This window comes from Aquarana catesbeiana, linkage group LG02 (genome assembly GCF_042186555.1).
Source record: "Aquarana catesbeiana isolate 2022-GZ linkage group LG02, ASM4218655v1, whole genome shotgun sequence".
NCBI lineage: Eukaryota > Metazoa > Chordata > Amphibia > Anura > Ranidae > Aquarana > Aquarana catesbeiana.
Genome location: NC_133325.1, coordinates 142430086 through 142448721, shown reverse-complemented (window position 1 = coordinate 142448721; position 18636 = coordinate 142430086). Strand labels below are relative to the sequence as shown.

General features: G+C 45.7%; 1 protein-coding gene across 1 annotated transcript in view; it reads right to left on the bottom strand.

Moving 5' to 3' along the window:
- The window catches only part of LOC141127282 (sterol O-acyltransferase 2-like), a 196812-nt gene that overhangs the window by 135893 nt on the left and 42283 nt on the right, over positions 1 to 18636 (bottom strand). Inside the window, exons 3-4 of the mRNA XM_073613568.1 lie at positions 13309 to 13436; positions 7194 to 7253 (exon numbers count right to left, since the gene is read on the bottom strand). Coding sequence (XP_073469669.1) covers positions 7194 to 7253; positions 13309 to 13436 — 188 coding nt within the window. The remainder of the gene's footprint in view (positions 1 to 7193; positions 7254 to 13308; positions 13437 to 18636) is intronic.

The window sequence follows — 18636 nt, the reverse complement described above, 5'->3', positions numbered from 1 at the left end:
GCCGCACCCACGAGACCGAAACCTTGTTTTCTGGGCATCCGCTGATGATGTCACTCCGCAGGAAGTGTCACTTCTGGAGCCGGCTTGGAGCGCAGCTGCCCCACCTCCCAATGCTGCACCTACTTTCCTCCAGCCCTCTGCTGTAAGACCTGGAGCTGCTATGCCAACGCAATCAACCGGACAGTCGCCTCCTGCCCGTCGGACACGGGGCCCAGGTGGGTGGGCTGGAGCCCCATCTGTAGATGAGCAGCACGGCACCAGCAGTAGGGCGGGGGCCACGACATCCACAGGGGCCAGCTCTCCCGAGCTATAGCAGCGGTGAGACCCGCAGTCCTACTCCTCCCTGGATGGACAGAGGGACATGTAGGCTGAGTAGAAGGTACACACCAGGGGCTTACACAGGACAGCCCTGAGACATGGAGCTCCCTACTGGAGGTTCCTACAAGTTTCCTTCCAGTCTAGTTTATACTAGTAATGGTAGTGCTCAGTGACTAGTGGGACTGCAATTTTACTGGGGACAATCTGACATTAACTGACGTTTTTGACACTTTGTGGGAACCAGTGACACTAATACAGTGATCAGTGCTAAAAATATGCACTGTCACTGTACTAATGACACTGGCTTGGAAGAAGTTAAACATCTAGGGCAATCAAGGGTTAAATGTGTGCCTAGCCAGTTTGTGTGTGACATGTACTTTTTAACTGAGGGATATTAAAAAATGACATTGATTGGACATGCTTTAAAAATATTCCCTGCTTTGCAGGGAAAGAAAATCCATCACATCCCCACTGTCAGTGCTCTGCACTGTTTACATATGCAGAGCTTTGTCCTGTGTCTCTCCTCGACGATCAGCGGGTGCCGGTGGACATCCATTACCCAGCACCCACTGATCGACTTCAGCTGTGACTAATTACAGCAGAAGCGCCATGCCCCCTACCCAGAAGTGCAAAATCATGTACGTGATTCTGCACAGTGCGGCCACCCTGTAGCAGCAAATCTGCTATGGGGTGGTTGCATAGGCGTGCGCACAGGGTGTGCCAGGTGTGCCCAAGCACACCCTAATCACCCTGTGCAGAACAGATTCCCCCTACTGACCTGACCCCCCCCACCCCCAGCTTCCCTCTTCTCCTGTCCCCCAGCTGATGCTGCATGTTTTTGGGTGAGTAGGTGAAGGGCCAGTAAGTATTTAATTTGCCACCCCATCCCTTTCTGAATGAACATCGTGAATGATTGGTAGTATGAGTTTGAGCTTTTGGGGTGCACACCCTAATTCCATAGGCTGCGCACACCTATGGGTGGTTGGCTAGTGTATAAAAAAGGGTATTTACTTAAGGAGATAAAAACTATAAGTCTACTTTACAAGACACTGGTTCGGGCAACTCTTGAATGTGCCTTCCAGTTCTGTACAAAACATTAAACTTATTCTCTCTGGAGAAGAGACACTTGAGAGGATATATGATAGCGATAAACAAATACCTCAATGGAGATTCCAGCATAGGAAGCAAAATATTCAGATTCAAGGAGCTTAACAGGAGACTCACTGAAATTGGAGGAGAAGCGGTTCAACCTTAAACTGCGTAGGGGGTTCTTTACTGTTACAGCGGTAAGGATGTGGATCTCCCTCCCACAACTAGTGGTGTCAGCAGGAAGTGTTGATAGTTTCAAAAAACTCTAATGCCGCGTACACACGAGCGGACTTTCTATCCTACTTGGTCCGGCACACTTTCCGACGGACTTTGTCCGCCAGGTGCGCCGGACTTTAAAACGAACGGACTTGCCCACACACGCCGGGATTTTCCGGCGGGCTAAGTCCGCCCGTCTTTCCGACGGACTTTCGCCGGAGTTCCGGCGGACTTTCAGAATGAACGGACTTGCCCACACACGGACAAGTCCGTTCATTTTGAACGTGACTCAGGTGCGACGGGACTAGAAAAGGATGTCAATCTTGCCGCTTTTATCGGCTAGATTGACACCTTGCGAGCCCCGTCGCGGGGCATACCAGGCCCTTAGGTCTGGTATGGATTATAAAGGGGAACCCCGCTACGCCGAAAAAACGGCGTGGGGCCCCCCCTAAAATCCATACCAGACCCCGATCCGAGCACGCAGCCTGGCCGGTCAGGAAAGGGGGTGGGGACGAGCGAGCGCCCCCCCCCCCTCCTGAACCGTACCAGGCCGCATGCCCTCAACATGGGGGTGGGTGCTTTGGGGGAGGGGGGCGCCCTGCGCCCCCCCCCCCAAAGCACCTTGTCCCCATGTTGATGAGGACAAGGGCCTCTTCCCGACAACCCTGGCCGTTGGTTGTCGGGGTCTGCGGGCGGGGGCTTATCGGAATCTGGGAGCCCCCTTTAATAAGGGGGCCCCCAGATCCCGGCCCCCCACCCTATGTAAATGAGTATGGGGTACATGGTACCCCTACCCATTTACCTAGGAAAAAAGTGTAAGTAATAAAACACACCACACAGGTTTTTAAAATATTTTATTAAACAGCTCCGGGGGGGGGATCTTCCTCCGGCTTCGGGGGTCTTCTTCCGGCTTCGGGGGTCCCTCCGCTTCATCTTCTCCCGGCGTCCGGTTGGTTCTTCTCCGCTCTCCGGCCTCTTCTCCCGGTGTCGCAGGTCTTCGGCCGGCCCCTCCGCACTCTTCATGTAGCTCTATTGCGAGCGGAGGTCCGGACTTCTGGGCTTCTGGGCTTCTTGGCTTCTCTTCTCTTCCCCCAGATGTTGACACGACGCTCTCTCCGGCTGGACTGGTCTCTGAGGGCTGTGTTGTGACTTATATAGGCGGAGACCCCGCCCCCATATGATGTCACAGTCCCTGGGCATGCTGGGACTGTGACGTTTTAGGGGGCGTGGTCGACCACGCCCCCTAAAACGTCACAGTCCCAGCATGCCCAAGGACTGTGACATCATATGGGGGCGGGGTCTCCGCCTATATAAGTCACAACGCAGCCCTCAGAGACCAGTCCAGCCGGAGAGAGCGTCGTGTCAACATCTGGGGGAAGAGAAGAGAAGCCAAGAAGCCCAGAAGCCCAGAAGTCCGGACCTCCGCTCGCAATAGAGCTACATGAAGAGAGCGGAGGGGCCGGCCGAAGACCTGCGACACCGGGAGAAGAGGCCGGAGAGCGGAGAAGAACCAACCGGACGCCGGGAGAAGATGAAGCGGAGGGACCCCCGAAGCCGGAAGAAGACCCCCGAAGCCGGAGGAAGATCCCCCCCCCGGAGCTGTTTAATAAAATATTTTAAAAACCTGTGTAGTGTGTTTTATTACTTACACTTTTTTCCTAGGTAAATGGGTAGGGGTACCATGTACCCCATACTCATTTACATAGGGTGGGGGGCCGGGATCTGGGGGCCCCCTTATTAAAGGGGGCTCCCAGATTCCGATAAGCCCCCGCCCGCAGACCCCGACAACCAACGGCCAGGGTTGTCGGGAAGAGGCCCTTGTCCTCATCAACATGGGGACAAGGTGCTTTGGGGGGGGGGGGCGCAGGGCGCCCCCCTCCCCCAAAGCACCCACCCCCCATGTTGAGGGCATGCGGCCTGGTACGGTTCAGGAGGGGGGGGGGCGCTCGCTCGTCCCCACCCCCTTTCCTGACCGGCCAGGCTGCGTGCTCGGATCGGGGTCTGGTATGGATTTTAGGGGGACCCCACGCCGTTTTTTCGGCGTAGCGGGGTTCCCCTTTATAATCTATACCAGACCTAAGGGCCTGGTATGCCCTGCGCTCGCCGCAATAGGAAGATTTGTTTTTCCTATTGCAGCGAGCGCGAGATGCAATACCATCCCCTCGTGTCGCATTTGGTCTGTCGGACCAGCCTACACACGAGCGGGCTTTCCGTCGGACCAGCACACACACGAGCGGACTTTCCGCCCGAAACTGAGTCCGACGGAAAGATTTCAAACATGTTTAAAATCTAGGTCCGGCGGGCTTTTGGGAAGAAGTCCGCCGGAAAAGTCCGCCGCCGCCCACACACGGGCGGATTGTCCGGCACACTCTGGTCCGCCGGACCAAGTATGCCGGAAAGTCCGACCGTGTGTACGCGGCATTAGATGGGCATCTTAGCAAAAGTAATATACAGGGATATGGGAAATGGTATTGACATAAACACAGACACCTACACAGGTTGAACAACATAGATTGGGGTCTTTATTGAACCTTACAAACTATGTAACATATTGTATCTCCTCATTACCAGCATGGTGCTTCAATTCCAAAAAGCAAAACAAAAAAATCCTATTGTGGTGTTTTCTCTTCAAAAAAAGTATTTATTTTGAAGGGGTTTCATACTTTCCTGACATTTTTATTTGCTTGGTTTTATAATGAAAAATAATATAAACAGGCATTTTAAAATTGTTTTAGTATTTGTTTTCCTTTATACAGTAAAAAAACAAAAATCTTAGTGATTATTAAATACTGCCAAAAGAAAGCTTCATAATAAAATGAATTTATTTAGAGTTTCGCATGACCGAGTAATGGCCAGTCAATGTAGCACAGTGCTATAAAACATGAGTGATCTTTTCCACTGCAAAAGCCCTTCCTCTCCATCCCTTAACCATCTCAATACAGTGCACTTTCATCCCCTTCCTGCCCAAGCCATTTTTCAGCTTTCAGCGATGTCACACTTTGAATGACAATTGAGCGGTCATGCAACACTGTACCCAAATGAAATTTTTATTATTTTTTTCCCCACAAATAAAGCTTTCTTTTGGTGGTATTTGATCACCTCTGAGGTTTTTATTTTTTGTGCTATAAACAAAAGAAGAGTGACAAGTTTGAAAAAAACACAATATTTTTTACTTTTTGCTATAATAAATATCCATTTTTTTTTTTTTTTAAACAAATTTTTTCCTCAGTTTAGGCCGATACATATTCTTCTACATATTTTTAGTAAAAAAAAACCCCAAAAAAAACGCAATAAGCGTTTATATTGATTGGTTTGCGCTAAAGTTATAGCGTCTACAAAATAGGGGATAGATTTATAGCATTTTTATTTATTTTTTTTTTTTACTAGTAATGGCGGTGATCTGCAATTTTTATCATGACTGCGATATTGTGGCAGACTTTTGACACATTTTTGGGACCATTCACATTTACACAGCGATCCGTGCTATAAAAATGCACTGTATAAATGTCACTGGCAGGGAAGGAGTTAACACTAGGGGGTGATCGAGGGGTTAATTATGTTCTTAGGGAGTGTTTCTAACTGAAGGGGGAGGGGACTCACAAGGGGAGGAGACTGATCGGGGTTGCTCTATACTGAGAACATACATCGGTCTCCTCTCCTCTGACAGGACACAACAGGACACAACAGGATCTGTGTAAACACGCAGATCCACGGTCCTGCAGTGTTACCAGGCAATCGCGTGTGCCCAGCGGACATTGCGGCCACCGGGCACGCGCATCAGGTGCCCAGTGACATGGCGGGCGTGCGCGATTGCCGGCGGCGGCGCGCGCTCCCTGGTGGGCCGGGAAGGCGAGGGCGTCATATGACACCCTCCCAGAACGAAAGCCGCGCCGCCTAGCTGTCATATGACCGCCGGCGGGCGGCAAGCGGTTAAAGGAATGGCTAGACCATATAGGTACCTTAAGATATGAAAAGGTTACTTACCAGCATCGTGGATGCCCTGCTAAATTTGAGAGGGTTTGGGGAGATTGGCTTGGCCTGGCCCCAGTAGACCTGATTATAGTATAGAATATTGGAGTAGAATGCTGTTGGTTACTTAATGCTGGTTATTATTACTATCTGACTTTGGAGTGTGCAATATTAATGCTTTATTGGCACTATCATTTCTGTTTTTGGCCACTAGGTGGGGCTGTATGTTCTCTATGTGAGCTCTATGCAGCTGGAAGTTGTAATTGCCTGTTTGTTTTTTACTGTTTTGTACATTAAAATTTTTCATTCTTTTGTGTTTATGGAACCTGAATGCTTAAATGTGTTCAAATAAAACTTTCTTCCGATTTAAAAAAAAAGAAAGAAAAGAAAAAAAAAAATGGGAATGAGAAGACAGCATCAATCAGAGGAGAAGAATAGGGCGTGGATCCCAACAAGATTGTCGGCATGAGAGTCCAAAGTAGAATGAAGCCCCTTCCATAGGTATTTACTTTGATTTTAACAGAAAGGGTGCACTTCTCAGAGGTCTGGAAGGATTTTTATGTATTAGTAGCTCATCGGGAATAGGAGTAAGTTAAAAAAGTAAACCCATACTTCTCTTTTAAGCGGCAACTCCATAAATGCTGTAACTGGTACGGTGCTTTGTATCTAAAGATGGCCATACACTGATGAAATTTGTCAGTTTCAGCATGAATCAGCCAACTTCTGACAAAGGGACATGCTGGAAAACTTTTCTTGAATGGTGACTGCAGCCAAATGGCTGCAGCCACTGATCAGTGTATGCTAACAGCAGCGGCAGCCAGCGTAAAGAAGGGGGCTGGGAATACCTCCATCCACTTCATTTATGTATGTGGAAGGGGTAATAAGTTAATTTATTTTCTTCCTTCTGCTGAATTTTTAGCTTTTATTTTTCATACATTTTATTATATATTTTGCAGAATTACTATAGGCTCCAACCACTTATCATTCTACCCAGTGCTGTGTGTTTTAGATGTTTTTTATTTTATATAATTGCCATAAAACAGCCACAAACATTGCCTGAAGACTTTGTTAAGATTACTTACATTACTAGTTATAAAAATTGGACATTAAAGTGATTGTAAACGATAAAACATGTTTGTATAGGTATACCAAAAAACATTTTAAATACCTTTTTGCATTTGTTCTCAGCTGCATAAAAGTTTGGGGAGGAGAAAAAAGAAATACACTGATCTGCCCAGTGAATGGCTGTGCAGAGGGGTGTGTGATCATTGGAAGAAAACAGGTTTCCCAGCACAGCTAAGAACTGACCACAATGTGCTCGCCTGCTTAGTGTGGTCAGTTTTTAATACGAAAGCAAAGGGATTGTCAGGAACACCAGGGATTTCACATAAAGGAAGAAATACAAAGAGAACAGGATACTTTCTCATACAAGTACATGGTACAGCAGGCTCAAATCAGGAATATGACGTGTTGGGGTAACATATGCTTTAAACATCTACTTGTAAAATGATAACTAAAATATAACTGGGGTACAGCATTTCTATCTGCTTACCAACACAGTAAACTAATGCAATAATAAATGATTAAAGATATCAACTCACTCTAGCAGGGAAGCACGATGCACAAATGTTTTCCTTCTCTCAGACACTGGCCCTTGGGGTCTAAATCACAAACAGCAATACAATGTATGTGAACGTAAAATGTATATTATGCACATAAAAAAATGCAGTTATTCATTAACGCAGGAAAACCTGACATAAGATAGATTTAATCCCCTTCATATAATAATCATGTGACAACTGGATGCCCAGTGAAAGAAGGGAATTGGTAACAGCCAGCAAGGAAGAGATTGTATAATCCCCAATACATTCCATTAATGATCACTACTCTACTTGAACTCAGTACAAAAAATACAACAAGTGCTAATTTTAAAGCATGTCCAATCAATGTCATTTTTTTTTAACTTTATTGGAATATACATAAAAATGGCAACATAAAATTGGCCAGCCATATGTTATTTAAATTGTGATGCCATTTTATATCCTTAAACTGGACATACACTCTTATGCCCCGTACACACGGTCGGATTTTCAGATGGAAAATGTGTGATAGGACCTTATTGTCGGAAACTCCGACCGTGTGTAGGCTCCATCACACATTTTCCATCGGATTTTCCGACACACAAGGTTTGCGAGCAGGCTATAAAATTTTCCGACAACAAAATCCGTTGTCGGAATTTCCAATCGTGTGTACACAAATCCGAAGCACAAAGTGCCACGTATGCTCAGAATAAATAAAGAGATGAAAGCTATTGGCTACTGCCCCGTTTATAGTCCCGACGTACGTGTTTCACGTCACCGCGTTCAGAATGATCGGATTTTCCGACAACTTTGTGTGACCGTGTGTATGCAAGACAAATTTGAGCCAACATCTGTTGGAAAAAATCCTAGGATTTTGTTGTCGGAATGTCCGATCAATGTCCGACCGTGTGTACGGGGCATAAGATTATCATTTAAAGCCCTTAAAAATGTTATCTTTGAAATGTCTTAGAAATGTGGACCTGGCGCTGCTTTCAAATGCAAATGTGTAACATTAAACCTACATTAAAGCAGATCTATGGTCAAAAGGTAAGAGCATTTATTAATTTTCCATATATTCTGTATTTCAGTTACTTCAGACATTTCTAAAAAAAAAAAGATGTAAAACAAAAAATGAGACACGATTTGTTTAGCGTGGCACCACATTCAAATTATGAAAATGGACAAAGAAAAAGAATAGTGAAGGACTTTATTGATTGCCACTTATAACCCCATAAAAAAGGAAGCGAGTACTCTAAAATTATGTAAAAAAAAAAACACAAAAGTTTAATAGTAACAACAATTCAGCTAAAATTCACATAAAAACCATGTCCAATAGAATACGGTCTCTATATAAATATAAGCACAGGCAAATACACAATATTACCAAAAGTATTGGGGTGCCTGCCTTTACGCGCACATGAACTTTAATGGCATCCCAGTCTTATTCCGTAGGGTTCAATATTGAGTTGGCCTACTCATTGCAGTTATAACAGGTTCAACTCTTCTGGGAAGGCGGTCCACAAGGTTTAGAAGTGTGTCTATGGTAATGTTTGACCATTCTTCTAGAAGCGCATTTGTGAGCTCAGGCACTGATGCAGACTAGAAGGCCTGCCTTGCAGCCTCCGCTCTAATTCATCCCAAAGGTGTTCTATCGGGTTAAGGTCAGGACTGTGCAGACCAGTCAAGTTCCTCAAGCCCAATAACTCGCTCATCATGGTTTCATGGACCTTGTTTTGGCACTGGTGCGCAGTCATGTTGGAACAGGAATGGGCCATCCCCAAACTGTTCCCACAAAGTTGGGAGCATGAAATTGTCCAAAATGTCTTGGTATGCTGACGCCTAGGGATGAGCTTCAAGTTCGAGTCGAACTCATGTTCGAGTCGAACATCGGCTGTTCGCCAGTTCTCCGAACAGTGAACAATTTGGGGTGTTCGCGGCAAATTTGAAAGCCGCGAAACACCCTTTAAAAGTCTATGGGAGAAATCAAAAGTGCAAATTTTAAAGGCTTATATGCATGGTATTGTCATAAAAAGTGTTTGGGGAACTGGGTCCTGCCCCAGGGGACATGGATCAATGCAAAAAAAAAGTTTTAAAAACGGTTGTTTCTTTAGGAGCAGTGATTTTAATAATGCTTAAAGTGAAACAATAAAAGTGTAATAATCCTTTAAATTTCGTACCTGGGGGGTGTCTATAGTATGCCTGTAAAGGGGCACATGTTTCCCGTGTTTAGAACAGTCTGACAGCAAAATGACATTTCAAAGGAAAAAAGTCATTTAAAACTACTTGCTTCTATTAACGAATTGCCGGTCCGACAATACTCATAAAAGTTCATTGATAAAAACGGCATGGGAATTCCTCACAGGGGAACCCTGAACCAAAATTACAAAAAAAAAAAAAAAAAAAAATGACGTGGGGGTCCCCCTTAATTCCATACCAGGCCCTTCAGGTCTGGTATGGATATTAAGGGGAACCCCGGCCAAATAAAAAAAAAAAATGGCGTAGGGTCCCCCTCAAAATCTACACCAGACGGGTCTGGTATGGATTTTAAGGGAAACCCCGCGCCAATTTTTTTTCAAAAAAATGGCGTGGGGTCCCCCCAAAAATCCATACCAGACCCTTATCCGAGCATGCAACCTGGCAGGCCGCAGGAAAAGAGGGGGGGACGAGAGAGTGCCCCCCCTCCTGAACCGTACCAGGCCACATGCCCTCAACATTGGGAGGGTGCTTTGGGGTAGCCCCCAAAAACACCTTGTCCCCATGTTGATGGGGACAAGGGCCTCATCTCCACAACCTTTGCCCGGTGGTTGTGGGGGTCTGTGGGCGGGGGCTTATCGGAATCTGGAAGCCCCCTTTAACAAGGGGACCCTCAGATCCTGGCCCTCCCCCCTGTGTGAAATGGTAAGGGGGTACAAAAGTACCCCTACCATTTCACAAAATAAAAGTGTCAAAAATGTTAAAAATGACAATAGACAGTTTTTGACAATTCCTTTATTTAAATGCTTCTTCTATTTTCTTTCTTCTATCTTCTATCTTCCTTCGGTTTCTTCCTCCATCTTCTTCTTCTTCTGGTTCTTCCTCCGGTGTTCTCGTCCGGCATTTTCCTCCGCGGCGTCTTCTTCCCTTCGTCTTCTGGGTTACGTAACGGGTGACCCCACCCCCCTCTGACGACACGGGGAATGCCACAGGGAAGTCCCCGTCAAGTCCCTGTGTGTCAGAGGGGGGCGGGGTCACCGGGTGGCCCCGCCCTCCATTATTTAAGAACCGTCAGAAGAGGAGAAGCGTCACACAGGGGGAGCCTCCCATCATGCTGGATGCAGAGCGGCCTAGAAGACGAAGGGAAGAAGACGCCGCGGAGGAAGATGCCAGACGAGAACACTGGAGGAAGAACCAGAAGAAGAACATGGAGGAAGAAACCGAAGGAAGATAGAAGAAGCATTTAAATAAAGGATGTCAAAAACTGTCTCTTGTCATTTTTAACATTTTTGACACTTTTTTGTGAAATGGTAGGGGTACTTTTGTACCCCCTTACCATTTCACACAGGGGGGAGGGCCAGGATCTGGGGGTCCCCTTGTTAAAGGGGGCTTCCAGATTCCGATAAGCCCCCCGCCCGCAGACCCCCACAACTACCGGGCAAGGGTTGTGGGGATGAGGCCCTTGTCCCCATCAACATGGGGACAAGGTGTTTTGGGGGCTACCCCAAAGCACCCTCCCAATGTTGAGGGCATGTGGCCTGGTACGGTTCAGGAGGGGGGGCACTCTCTCATCCCCCATCTTTTCCTGCGGCCTGCCAGGTTCAATGCTCGGATAAGGATTTTTGGGGGGACCCCACGCCATTTTTTTTATTTTGATGCGGGGTTCCCCTTAAAATCCATACCAGACCTGAAGGGTCTGGTATACATTTTGAGGGGGACCCCACGCCATTTTTTTTTAAATTTTGGCCGGGGTTCCCCTTAATATCCATACCAGACCTGAAGGGCCTGGTATGGAATTTAGGGGGACCCCCCACGTCATTTTTTTTTTATTTTGGTTCGGGGTTCCCCTGTAGGGAATTCCCATGCCGTTTTTATCAATGAACTTTTATGTGTTTTGTCCGACCGGCAATTCATTATTAGCCGCGAGTAGTTTTATATGACTTTTTTTCCTTTGAAATGTCATTTTGCTGTCAGACTGTTCTAAACACGGGAAACATGCGCCCCTTTACAGGCATACTATAGACACCCTCCAGGTACGAAATTTAAAGGAATATTACACTTTTATTGTTTCACTTTAAGCATTATTAAAATCACTGCTCCCGAAAAAACGGCTGTTTTTATAACTTTTTTTTGCATTGATCCATGTCCCCTGGGGAAGAACCCAGGTCCCCAAACACTTTTTATGACAATAACTTGCATATAAGCCTTTAAAATTAGCACTTTTGATTATTCATGTTCGTGTTCCATAGACTTTAACGGTGTTCGCGTGTTCGAACAAATTTTTTGCCTGTTCGCATGTTCTGGTGCGAACCAAACAGGGGGGTGTTCGGCTCATCCCTACAGATGCCTTAAGAGTTCCCATCACTGGAACTAAGCAGTTAAGCCCAACCCCTGAAAAACAACCCCACACCATAATCCCCCCTCCACCAAATGATTTGGACCACTGCAACAAGCAAGGTCCATAAAGACATGGATGAGTGAGTTTGGGGTGGAGGAACTTGACTGGCCTGCACAGAGTCCTGACCTCAAACTGATAGAACAGCTTTGAGATGAATTAGAGCGGAGACTGCGAGCCAGGCCTTCCCATCCAACATCAGTGCCTGACCTCACAAATGCATTTCTGGAAGAATGGTCAAACATTCCCAAAGACACATTCCTAATGCTTGTGGACACCCTTCCCAGAAGAATTGAAGCTGCAAAGGGTGGGAAAACTCAATATTAAACCCTACGGACTAAAACTGGGATGCCATTAAAGTTCATGTCCATATAAAGACAGGTACCCCAATACTTTTGGTAATATAGTGTAGATCAAAGCCTGTAGTCACTTAGCCCATAGATGAGCATAGAACATGTGCAAATAAATGTAAATATACACAATTGCCAGATATGCCTCAGAATGTCGAACCTAGTATAGGAATAAGCAGTAGCTCACTGGTATTGGTATTTATGGCAACCAATAAAGTCTTTCACTATTCTTTTTATTTGTCCAAATTTGAAGATGTATTTGAGGAATTGCTCATATTTACTTCATTGAATTCTGTGACACGTAATCACTATGCCCTGTGACCATGCACTGCTGTGTCATGGCCTGCCATTTAAACTACAGAGGCGCTGAGAGGAGGAGTTTCAGGAATCACTGCTTGCAGGCAGCAAGGTACCATGGGATATGTAGAGCTTACAACTTTAAAAGTGGATTTAAACCCACTCTCATCCTTTCTAAACTACTGCCATAGTGGTTATCTATAAGGATATACATGTATCCTGCATGTATCCTTACCTGTCAAATGTCTCCCCTCTGTCTGTTATGAGACCTGAAAAACTGCAGATTCTGTGGGTGAGTCTGTTGTCTGGAGCTCTGTGGGTGGAGTCAGTAGACTCCCCACCCACCGCTACACTCCCCTTGCCAACATGCATTTTCTCCTGTGTATTTCTTACACTGAACTTCTGCTATGATCACCAACATTCTGTCAAAACCCAGATAAGTCACCACATGACTTCAGCATGCCCAATCAAGCTGAGGTGTGGAGCAGCCAATCCTGGGAGAGCTGGAGAAGAAAGGAGGGGTGTTGGAAAGTACACAGAATGCCTCTCTCAGGCTCATGCGTGAGATATGTAAATCTCCTGTCTGTCACAGCAAGGGGGAAGAACTGACTCATATTTCTTTGTGTCAGTTTTTATCTTACTGAAAAAAGATAAGAGGATTGCAGTAAACAGCCGAGGGGAAGCTGCAAACCATGAAGGGAATCCAGGAAGTTGTGGAAAGAGATGGCCAGCAGACAGGTAGCACTCACAACATGAATGCAGATTTTTTAAAACTTACATTGAATTGTCAAGAATAACTATCAAATATATTGTAATTAAATCATGAATCTGTATGTTATAACATGAATGTGTACACTATGCCTAAATATCTACTACACATGAACATATCCATTCATCTCACCGTTTTTTAATTACAGATGTTGCAGTTTTATTTCCATTTCTGTATGATTGCACAGCCTCAGTCATGGCTTTATCAAGAAGAATCCTTAAATGATTGTTTACATCCTCCAAGATCTCTGCCTTCACACCCTAGAAAACAGAGGTTTCATATTCTGTTAACGGACAATTCAAACACCTTAATTTTAAACCCTTTAAAGTGGATTTGAATGCAAAAAGTGAAGAAGGTTTTTGAAGGTAGGCTATAGCCAAAAATTAGAATCATTAATTGTGCCTAAGCACTACCCTTAAAAAAAAAAAAAAGACATTTCTGCTACGTGAGATCTAGGGTACTGGTTTATGCTAGTCTTAGGAGATTTGAAGTGAGATTTGTCACTGCTGTGCTGCTCACCATTTTTCTTGTTGGAGGCCCTGCCATGAGGAAGTGCCATGCCACACAGGAAGAGACTGCAGAACAAGGCATTTTTTTGAAGAAAATGTAAATTCAACATTTCATATTTCTGATATATGCCTGCTGTACCAGTTACCTGTATGAAGAAGCAGCCTTCTCTCTTAGTATTGCTTCCGTAGTTTGAAATCCCTGGTGTTCCTGCCAATCTCTCTGCTTTGCTATTAAAAACTGACCATAATAGGCATAAGAGCACAGCGTGGTCAGTTTTCTAGCTGTGCTGGGAACCCAGCCTTCTCTCCTCCAGTGACCAGACTTGTCCCAACATCCCCCTTCTTCTGCCCAGCCTTTCACTGGAAAGATCAGTGTACTGCTTTTTCTTCTCCCCCAGGTCTCTGAGTCCGTATGCAGCTGAGAACAGAGGGTACGGTGGGGAAAGTAAATATTTGATCCCCTGCAGATTTTGTAAGTTTGCCCACTTTTTTTTTTTTAACATAGGTGTATTTTAAATGATAGAGACCAAAAATCCAGAAAAAAAACACATGATCTAAATGTTTTGTTATAAATTGAGTTGCAGTTCAGTGAGTAAAATAAGCATTTGATCCCCTACTAACCAACAATTATTCTGGCTCCCACAGACTGGCTACAGTATGTGCTTATGTGGTACACAGATTAGTCCTGTCAATTTAAAAAGTTGCTCCTAACGACAATTTGTTATGTGTATAAAAGACACCTGTCCACAGAATCTCTTTCTTCCATTCAAACCTCACCATCATGGGCAAGACCAAAGTGCTATTAAAGGACATCAGGGACAATAGATTGGAGGATTGTAGAACTACACAAGGCTGGAATTGGCTACAAGACCACCAGCAAGAAGCTTGGCGAGAAGGAGACAACTGTTGGACTGATTATTCACAAATGGAAGAAATACAAAATAACCATCCATCGCCCTCAGTCTGGAGCTCCATGCAAGTGTAGCTAGGTTCCGGACCCCCAAAGGCCTATTGGTGACCTTCAGAGTCAGGGATAGCTGACATCCCTCTTTGTAGAATGGGTTACAAGGCATGATGGGTGTGATGCAAGATGGAGTGATGGGCACCAGACACTTTTTGAAAGCAAAATAGATTTATTGTCTCTTAATAGAACTGTGGGAGAGAGGGTTAGAGCCAGGACACCCTTAAAGCGGAAGAAAACCTATCCATAAAACAGTTTAATTTCTGGCACATGCTGGAAATGTAACACTCCCATTGGTCGTGCTCTCAACCAAGCTGTCAAACCATCCAATGGCTGGCGTCATAACTGATCACATGTGCAGCACCATGGCAGTTGTAGATTAAATAGAAGTAAAGATGGCAGCTTCCTTGGCTGAAAACGATAGGGGGGTTTACTTACACTTTAGGTGGATGCAATGATAATTGCCAGACTCTGAGACTTTTATAGGTAGACAGCTATATAGGGGTAGGCCTCCAGCCAGATACTACTTCTGTAAAGGTAAGACCGCTGTCTCCTATGACAACAATCTTGTAACAGTCACTAACGATAGTTATATTTAACTATTGGTAACACAAATAGTTCTCCTTGCATTATACAGTCTCTCACTGTAGGGCTTCACTCACCGAGCTCCCAGTCTCTCACTAGACTCTCAGACCCAATCGCCACTGGATCCCCTGAGCTCTTCAACTTCCATAACTCGGTATCTTCTTCAAGTGTCACTCCCGCTTCCCTGCTGGGTCCCTGGCTTGGCACTCACAGATACTCCTCAAGCCTCACCCCTGCTGACCGCTAGGTCGCTACCTTGGCACTCACTGATGCTCCTCAAACATCACCTTTGCTGTCCAGCTGGGTCCCTGGCTTGGCACTTGCTGAAGCTTTCCCACTTCTTCACTGTCCCTGGCTGGTGAGAAGACTGCTCTGGTACTGGCCCCAGCTTACTCACAGTGGTCAACGGTAACAAGGTGGATGGTCCCTTAGTGGTGACAACTTCCCCTCTACCTCTGACCACAACTGGTTCCCCGTCAGGCTGACCCTTTACTCTCGGTTGGACTCCAATCCTGCAGTCCCAACCCTGCACTGCTTCTCCTGCTTCTGGATAGGCCCTCAGACAGCCTAGCAGCCAGATGTCCCCGGGATAGGCCTCAGGCTTCCGACCTAGCAGCCCGGGGCAGCATAACACATGTTCACCCAGACAGCCATCGAGGTGGCACAGAACCCCGATCACCTGACTCCACCCAAATAATTAGGCTCTCCCAGCAAGCCAAGGGCTAAAGAAACGCCCGCCAATTGGCTGAGACAACCCATCCATTCATAACCTGACCTTGCTAAGCCCTATCTAATGTCACCAGCATAACGCCACCTAGCAACAGAAGAGAGAAGGTGCAGCAAGTCCAGAACTAGAGAGGAATAAGTGGATCTACTAACAATTAACCGGGGCAACTACCGCCTGGCAAACTAAATTAACTAGCAACCCTACCTAAACACCAGGGTGCTACACAAGATTTCGCCTCATGGGGTATGGATGATTACGAGAAAAGTGAGGAATCAGGCCAGAACAACACAGGAGAAGCTTATGAATGATCTCAAGGCAGTTGGGACCACAGTCTCCAAACAAACCATTGGTAACACAATACACCGTCATGGATTGAAATCCTGCCTCAAGAAGGCACAAGTACAGGCCCGTCTGAAGTTTTCCAATGAACATCTTAATGATTCAGAGAAGGATTGGCAGAAAGTGCTGTGGTCAAATGAGACCAAAATTGAGCTCTTTGGCATTAACTCAACTCGCTGTATTTGGACAAAGAAAAATGTTGACTATGACCCCAAGATCACCATCCCTACTGTCAAGCACGGAGGTGGAAACATTATTCCTTGGGGCTGACTTTGCCGCATTGATGGGCCAATTAATGGGGCCATGTATTGTAAAATCCTGGATGAAAACCTTCTTCCCTCAGCCAGAACCCTGAAGATGGGTAGTGGATGGTTCTTCCAGCATGACAATGACTCAAAACATACCGCCAAGCCAACAAAAGGAGTGGCTCAAGAAGAAGCACATTAAGGTCATGGAGTGGCCTAGCCAGTCTCCAGACCTTAATCCTATAGAAAATGTATGGAGGGAGCTGAAACGTCGAGTTGCCAAGGGAAAGCCAAGAAACCTTAAAGGCGTTGTAAAGGTTCAGGGTTTTAAAAAAAACCCATACATGTCATACCTGCCTCCGCTGTGCAGTTGGTTTTGCACAGAGTGGCCTCGATCCTTCTCTTCTGGGGCCCCTCGTCGGGGCCTCTGGCTCCTCCTCTTCTTGAGTGTCCCTTCAGAGAAGTGCTCTCCCTTGTGGACACTCGTGCGGGCGTGCTCCTGTGTCCTACTTCTGCGTCTATTTACACATAAAGCAGGACTCGGCCCCGCCCCCAGCACCCATGTCATTGGATTTGATTGACAGCAGCGGGAGCCAATGGCTGCGCTGCTATCAATCCATCCAATCAGGACCCAAGACATCGGCTTTTGCTGGTGTGCTCGTCCCTGGCACGAGAGAAGGGGTACAGGTAAGTAAAACGGGGGGCTCAGGAGGGGGGGCTGCAGCATTAAAGGAGGTTTTTCACCTCAATGCATAGACTTGTACGACTTGTCCTATGACTTGGGACTGCAAAGTCGTATGACAAATCACTCCCCATGATTTCCAATGACTACCATTCATATTAGTAGGACTTCAAGTCGTGCCGACTTCACAGTAGTCCCTGCACTACTTTGGTCAGACTTTGATGTGAGTTACACAGGCATTCCCTGAAAAAAAAAAACGTGTCTAAATCGTGTCAAAATTGCATGATTTTGAAGTCGCAGTAGTGTGAAAGGGGCCTTAAGGATTTAGAGAAGATCTGTAAAGAAGAGTGGACCAAAATCCCTCCTGAGATGCGTGGAAACCTGGTCACTAACTACAAGAAACGTCTTACCTATGTGGTTGCCAACAAGGGTTTCCCCACCAAGTACTAAGTTAAGTATTTGATCCCCAAGAAAAACCTATTTTACACACTGAACTGCAACTCAATTTATAACATTTGTATCATGTGGTTTTTCTGGATTTTTGGTTGCTATTCTCTATCATTTAAAATACACCTATAATAAAAATGATAGACCCTTAATTTTTTTGTAAGTGGGCAAACTTACAAAATCTGCAGGGGATCAAATTACGGAAAATTGTTATCAAATACTTACCGTAATTTCTTTCCTGGCCTGTCCTCACATCAGCACACAATGGGTTAACGCCTCCTCTGGAGCTCACAGGAGCACCTCTTCATAGCTAAAGACAGCCCCTCCCCCACTGAAGTGTTCAATAATCTAGCCTGCGACAGGCCACTAGGGAGGGAGTCCTGTCCTGACATGAGGATAGGCCAGGAAAGGAAAATTACGGTAAGTATTTGATAACAATTTTCCGCATTCCTGGCCCATCTCACGTCAGCACACAATAGGATATAACTAGCTGAATCAATGGATGGGAGAGAACACATGAAAAAGAAACATTGACAATCAAAGACGAGCTGTTAAAAGACAAAAATAATTTATCTGTCTCGTCCTAAACTTTGCAGAACTTGCTGACTGCACGTCTAGCTTGTAAAGTCAAATGAATGGCTGTCTCACATATTTCCTTTACTGAAATCCATAACTGCCTCAAAGGTTGCCACCTCTCTGGTCAAAGGAGCTTGCCCCTGTTCCTGAGCAATAAGGCCTTCTTCCTGCATGCCAATCTAATCACCCTGGTGAACGAATAAAAGATGACTCAAGAACCTGACTGTGAAATTAAAAAATTGTCCACTTTCCTCACATTCTTTGACCTTTGCATGTACACTGTTAGCAACTTGTCCATGTGCAAGGACCTGAAGTCTTCCTGCTGTGTACTCAGTGACTCCATGTGAATGCTTGGAGGGACTGCACCCAGGTTTTCCTAGAAACTAAAT